Source organism: Primulina huaijiensis, unplaced genomic scaffold (genome assembly GCF_012295235.1).
Source record: "Primulina huaijiensis isolate GDHJ02 unplaced genomic scaffold, ASM1229523v2 scaffold43197, whole genome shotgun sequence".
Taxonomy (NCBI): domain Eukaryota; kingdom Viridiplantae; phylum Streptophyta; class Magnoliopsida; order Lamiales; family Gesneriaceae; genus Primulina; species Primulina huaijiensis.
In genome coordinates, this window is record NW_027360436.1 from 1 (window position 1) to 7,208 (window position 7,208).

At 55.3% G+C, this 7,208-nt stretch overlaps 2 protein-coding genes across 2 annotated transcripts; both read left to right on the top strand.

Moving 5' to 3' along the window:
• The first annotated feature begins 3,375 nt into the window (after window positions 1–3,375).
• LOC140969958 (uncharacterized) lies at window positions 3,376–4,782 on the top strand. Its single transcript, XM_073431499.1, has one exon. The coding sequence runs from the start codon at window positions 3,376–3,378 to the stop codon at window positions 4,780–4,782; it is 1,407 nt and encodes a 468-aa protein (XP_073287600.1).
• A 60-nt stretch (window positions 4,783–4,842) lies between these two features.
• LOC140969959 (uncharacterized) lies at window positions 4,843–6,060 on the top strand. The gene has a single exon (XM_073431500.1). The coding sequence runs from the start codon at window positions 4,843–4,845 to the stop codon at window positions 6,058–6,060; it is 1,218 nt and encodes a 405-aa protein (XP_073287601.1).
• The last annotated feature ends 1,148 nt before the right edge of the window (window positions 6,061–7,208 follow it).

The window sequence follows — 7,208 nt, forward strand, 5'->3', positions numbered from 1 at the left end:
TTATTAGCCCGAAGGGCTATACTACTGAGCAAAAAAACCGTCCGTGCGTGGTCTTGGCAAAATGATTGGCTGTACAGTGTTGCTGAAATTTTGCAGTAACGTGACCTTGGTCACACGTGACTTTGTTTACAGAGCCCGGGCTCAGCCTGTCGCGATATCGCGTCCGATTAGGCTTTTCTCATATCGGACGTGATTCTAACACACGTCTCTCCTACCGTATACCAGATGCGCTTTGCTGCCTCCCGCTACTCCGAATACCTCTCTTTTACGTCCGATATATACAGATGCGACTCCAGCTACCCTGGGTACCTCTGTTGTGCCCTTTTACGTCCGATGCGGGTTTCTCATATCGGACGTAAACTGCCTAGGCACTCTGCTGCACCCTTTTACGTCGGATGCACCGGGCACCTCTGCTGCACCCTTTTACGTCCGATGGGGGTTTCTCACATCGGACGTAAAAGGGTATGTGCTCGCAGCCCGAAGACTTCGCCTGCAGCCGCTGTAACACGAAGAAAGGTCGCTGGGCCTTCGTGAAGCCAAACAACAAGGGCCTGTTTAAGACGTGTGAGACGTGTCGCTCCGCCCTCGCTCGCACCAACGCGAAGAAGAAGGCAACCCGAGGTCAGAGACGCGGCGGACAATCGAACATTGACGAAGGCGAAGAACGCAGCTCAGATGTTGAGTCGTTGTTCCGTCGACCTTCGCAGGAATCGCAGCAGCAGCGAGTTAATAGGCGTCAAATCAAGGCTGATCAACGAGCAGAAAGATACCGAAGAATCGAACGACAGCGAGAGCTCCGGCCCAATCCCCAAGCCACCCCTACTCGCCGTCGATCCCCTCCACCGCCGACTCCTCTACCCCCTCCTCCACACGAAGACGATGCTCAGACGCTTCACGCACAGCTAAACGAGCTGGCCTACGTACTGCCTACGGAGTACCTTCGAGCTGGCCTACAAGATCTAAAAGAGCAGCGAGCGGTGTCCTATCTTGACTGGGAGCGACTACAGCAGTGGATGAAGAAGGTAGGCGATGAGGACATGCAGCGGTGCGAGAGGTGCAAGGAGCTCTGGTTCGATATTAGGCCTAATAATGATGGCATCTGCGCGCGCTGCATCCGGAGGGATCGCAATCGTAAGGGCGATGAGCCATTCCTTATGTCCCTTGAAAACAACATGAATCCTGGCAGTATGGCGTCCTTCTTGCCCGAACTTACCGATATGGAACAAATGCTCATCGCCCCAATCCATATCAGCATGCATATGGCCCATGTTCAGGGCGCACAGGTATGACCCTTTAGCGTCCGATATGACACCCTCCACATCGGACGCTATATCTGATGCTAACGGCCCCCAGTATCGTTACAAGGGGCATGTCATGACATTCCTCCGGGACGTCCCATCAGTCGTTACGACGCTGCCACGGCTGCCGCAGCATTGCGACACGATATTAATCCGGCCGAAACAACAGCTGCATGATCCCCACCGTGGGCAGTCGGTGCAGCAATTCAAGAAAGCATTTACAGTACGGCGTGCAAGAGTGCAGGTCTGTGGAACCCTTTCGCGTCCGATATGGCGCTTCCCACTTCGGACGTGAATTGCGGATATTACTAACGACGGAGTAGAGATGGCTTGAGTTCTTGGTCCGCAACCACCCCGGGTTCAAGGACATCCATATCGACTACCAGCTCCTGCTCGAACTTCCGGAGGATAACGATGTACTCGACCAGGTCACCACTATCGAACGGGATGATACAACGCCGCTACCGCCAGCAGGGGGCCTACCGATGGACGGCGGCAATAACGACTCCAACCCAGTCGAGGTGACGGTGCCGTACACAGCGCCGCTACGTACAGAGGTGGAGGATCTTCGACATGGTATGTTGCTATTTGGCGTCCAATATGGCAGACCCTACATCGGACGCCTTTTCTCTGATTACGTACGGTAGGGCTACGGGCGAATCGCGATAATATGATGCCTGAGATGGACTGGCCTCGCCTCAACACCCTCCGTTACTCGCAGCAGGGTACTGGGCAGCGTATCTTCTCTATGGCATTCCCGTACCTCTTCCCGAACGGTTTCGCAGACTGGTCTATACCGCGCATACGAAGTGGTGACCTCAAGTTCCTTGACTGGGTACAGGTATGTGTCTACATAGCGTCCGATGCGGAGGGCGTCACATCGGACGCTATATAGCCGCATAGCTAATCCTGCCTTCAGCACCTCCTAAGATATGAGGACGGTCGTTTCGCTCGCCATGATCGCTTTCGATATGCCTGCTTCAACATGTGGATGCGCGAGTTGTCCAGCGGTCGCTCTCGGTGGATATTGAATAACAACAACGGCCAGACGTACACCGTTGAGCAGCTCCGCGAGGATCTTGCCAACATGAGTGCCGGTGCTGAGATACTTCAAAACCGGATTGTACGGTGTGCAGCGAGTATCAAAGGCGTACGTCCGTTTTGGAATGCCCGCCGTCGGGAGCTAATGGCGTACGTACATGCGTTAGGAAAGGTACCCCCTTTTACGTCCGATATGAGGTCGCCGCATCGGACGTAAATTCGCTGACATGAATACAGCCAACCTTCTTCTTTACCTTCAGCGCCGCCGACACGCAATGGGACAGCTTGCAACGACACATGCCGAATTACAAGGAATGGCGGGAGGGCACTGATCAAGAGAGGTCTGCGCATTTCCGTCCGATGCGAGAGCTTCACATCGGACGTAAAAGGTTAACCCTTAAGCAGGTACGGTATCAATCGCCACAATCTTCGTCAACACCCGCACGTAGCGACTTGGCACTTCCACTCCCGCTTCACGTCATTCTTTGAGGACGTCTTCGTGCCTAAATTTGGTATCAAGGATTTCTGGCTCCGGTACGAATTCCAAGGCCGCGGCAGCACTCACTGCCACGGCTTCGCTTGGTGCGATCCCCAGGCGATACCCGCCAACAACGACCTCGAAGACGAGGAGCAGAGGACAGAGTTTACGGATTTCTGGGCCAAACATGTGTTTGCTGTCAACCCCGAACCCGGCCGTCCTCACGCTGGCAGAGGCACCAGAGGTGTCTACAACACGACGCCAGAAGAGCTGGAAAATAACCTTGAACACCTCTCGGACGTTGCCAACCGTGTACAGCAGCATGTCTGTACAGACGGCTACTGCCTCCGGCGTAGGAAGGGAGCGGCAGAGGGCTCTGAGAAGGAGTGCCGGTTCTACTTCCCTCGCAGGACCGGTGAAGCGAGGACTACGAAGGAGGTATGTACGCTCCCTTAGGCGTCCGATATAGCAGCCGTCGCATCGGACGCCATATCGCCCTACTAACCCTCCTAGCGAAACCCGGCACATTGGACGTTCTGCCCAGCGTCGAACGACCCGATGATGAACCCGTACAACCCGACTACCTTGCTTGGCTGGCGTGCGAACGTCGACATGTCACCGTGCACGTCGATCCAAGCCGTCGTAGCATACCTGGTGAAGTACTGCAGCAAGGACGAGCCTAATACTGCTACATACAACGATATTACGAGGTCGCTTCTGCCGTATCTGAGCCACCGGCAGCCTGACCTATCGTACGCTTCCAAGTTAATGAACCGGCTGATTGGGGAGCGTGATTGGTCCGCACAAGAGGTCTCACACGTCCTGTTTGGCCTGCCTCTGCACCGCGGAAGTCGTCAGAGTGTGACGCTTGACTGTCGTAAAGAATCAGATATTGGCCGCACAGTCGAGCTAGATGAGTCTGGCGTCGAGCAACGGTCCGGCAAACATCTCTTAGAGAAGTATGAAACCCGAGACCCGGAGTACGAGAATGCTACTCTCTTCCAGTTCCTTACGAACTTCGAGCATACGAGAGGCAAGGTGCACAAACCCCGTCCAAGGGCTAAGAATCGAGTCATTATCTACTCGCCGAGATATGATGCCAGCCCAGGGAACGTCCAGTACGAGGACTATTGCCGCTTGAAGATTGCCCTCCACCACCCGTTCCGTAAATACCCAACACTTCCGTGGAATGGCAATGAAACGTGGGCTGCTGCGCTCGACGGCTGCCGTAGTCTATGCGACACACATCCGCATGACTACGTCGAGGATCCATCACTCCTTCAGCAAGAACGAGACGACGAGGACGAATTCGTTCCCGAAGACATTCCATTAGATATTGAGCAAGGCCCGGAACTGCTCGCTGGTGAGACGGCTGCACGAAACCCTGCGCAACAGGCGGAGGATCCAGACAACCTTGGCCAACGACAGGTCGACCGTCAGTACCTATGGGAGTTCCACGTTAGCACGTACGTCGAGCACGGCAGTGGCTTGGGTGTCACCATATACGACGGACAGAACTGGTGGAAGCGTGCCAAAGAGCTTTACAAAATCCCTCCGCGGGTAAGATGGCAGTCGCAGGGTGTAGTAGACCGACTTGCCGCTGAGCAGCGGATCATCTATGACAAGGTTATTAGTCACTATCGCGCTATACTTGCCGGCCAGGATCCTCCACCATTCTTGCTCAACGTTGATGGCAGAGCAGGCACCGGAAAGTCGTTCGTAATACAGGTGTTGTCCGCCCACCTTCAAGAGCTATCGCACAAGGAGGTGATCATTCGCTGTGCGCCTACGGGTGCGGCGTCCTTTGGTATTGCTGGCAGCACGATGCATTCCATCTTCAAGTTGCCAGTAGGACACAACATCGCCTTTGGCCCTCTTAACGCCGCACAGGCAGCGGCGCTCCAGGCTCGACTCGCAAACGTTCAATACATCATCCTGGATGAGAAGTCGTACGTGGCCATATAGCGTCCGATGCGTAGCACTCGCATCGGACGCCATTTACAGATGTGCTAACTGCGTGACAGGATGGTGTCCCTCGCCTCGCTCCATCGGATCGAGAAGCGCTTACAGCAGGCGTCCTGCAACATGAGACCTTTCGGCGGTTACAGCATCATCCTCTTTGGTGACTTCTGGCAGCTTCCTCCCGTCGCTGATAGGGCACTATACTACAATGTCCATCAAGACAGACCAGCGCAAGACACAACCGCGCAAGACACGACGGCGACCGACATTGGCTCCGCCGTTGCGCACGCATCACAGCCTAACGTCCACCGTCTTCCGCCAACCAAGGGTCCGTCGATCGAGGACATATCTGGCTTCACCAAGTATCGTCAGTTTACGGAGAGTGTCGAGTTGAAGGTGCAGCAACGCCAGCAGGGCAATCAGGATGCATTCAAAGCCGCGTTGGAAGGCCTTCGCAACTCGGATGTCACTCTTGCTCACTGGGAAACGCTTACTACTCGTTGTCAGGCGAATCTTTCACTCTCCGAGATTCGGTCGTTTGAGGACGCCATCCGTCTGTATCCTACCGGCGCAATGGTGAACGAGTTTAATCATGGCTGTCAGCGAGACAGCAAGCAGCCGATACTCAAGGTCTCAGCTACCCACAAGACGACAGATGCTATTGCTGCTGCGGCTACTGGATCGCAGGCTGGCCAGCTCGAAGCACAGTTAGATCTCTGTATCGGGTGCAAGCTTATGATACTAGAGAATCTATGGACCGAGCGAGGCATAGTAAACGGCACCCAGTGCAGGCTGTATGACATTGTCTGGCGCCCTGGCACCGACCCGCGCAAAGATCCACCCCTCTGCCTCTTAGTTGCCGTTCCAAAGGAGTCCTACGGTGGCCCGTACGTCGAGGAGTACTCCTTCCGGGGGTTAAGCTACGCTGTTGTCCCTATCTTTCGGTCAAAGAGAGACTTCTGGCTCAACGGCGAGACTCGATATCGTACGCAGTTCCCAGTCAAGTTGGCGTATGCCCTTACCATCCATAAAGCCCAGGGGATGACGCTTCCAAAGGCAGTCCTCAATCTTACGCAGGGCACGAAGAATGTGTCGGTGTATTACGTCGGCGTATCGCGGGTGAAGAGGCTGGAGGATGTGATGTTCGAGGAAGCCTTTGATCTCGAACGTCTAACGGCAGCTACGACGGCACTGCAGGAGATGAGGCAGCAGGACGAGGAAGACGATTTGTATTCATCAAGCCAGCCACCTACCCACCGCCGCAGGATTGAGCAGGCCTGAATAAGCGTCCGATGCGAGAGCAGCCTTATCGGACGCCATGTCAGCCCATACCTCCATCCCATGGCCCCAAGATCTCGGGGCTCGAACCCTGCGCTCCTTGCAGTCTCCAGCTACCGGAGAACTTGCAAGCGATGCATCAATCCACTACATCACCACGACTACCACTACCACCGAGCCGGCCGCCGGCCGCCAGCCCAACGGCGAAGGACCTCGGAGAATTGAATAGGCGGGACGCGAACCCTATCACCGCTCGCCGTCAGGCCTCCTATTGGGGAAGATGAACGACCCTTTAGCGTCCGATATAGGATTCCAGCATCGGACGCTAATTGCCTGTTCTCCTGCCCCAGTATAGACATCTCGCAACAAACACCACCTCCTCCCTCGCAACAAACAACAACCTCCTCCCTCGCAACAAACAACACCCCCTCCCTCGCAACAAACAGCCCGAACCGACCCCAGCACGCTGACGACTGAACTCCGTGCGACTCGAGCGGCACAAGCAGGATGCCCTATAGCGTCCGATACTCGAGCGCCACTTCGGACGCCTTTTGTCGTCCTGCGCGGCAAGCAGCCCGAATCGACAACGACGTCGACGGCAGCCACATTCGGAAGATGAGAGACAAACTCCAAGGCTGAGGGATTCATATAGCGTCCGACGCTACAAGTACACTTCGGACGCCATATGTTATCCTCCGTCGTGTTACAGTGCTGATGGAGTATGATCTGTTGAAGGGTTGTGAGCTGTTAAAGGGTTGTGAGCTGTTAAAGGAGTATAAGCTGTTGGAGGGTTGTGAGGTGTTGAAGGAGTATGAGCTGTTAGAGGGTTGTGAGGTGTTGAAGGAAGTCTGAAAGGAAAAGAGGCATATACACGACGAGGCAAGACGGACGAACCGCCGATTCATTCAGCAAGCAAAAGACCAACAGCAGCAGACCGCCCAAGCAAAAACACAAACCCAACGCCAAGCCTACTCGTCTTCGTCTTCGTCGTCGCTGCCGTCGACACAGCCGCCCTTGGGCTGGTCGAACACGCAGTGACCGCAAGGGCCACTGGTGCCAGCAGCAACCACACAATCACCCCAACCCTTCTTCGAACAACGGCGGCACGAGCCATCCGGACGGGCCACATTGGCGCCCTCCATGATCGCGCC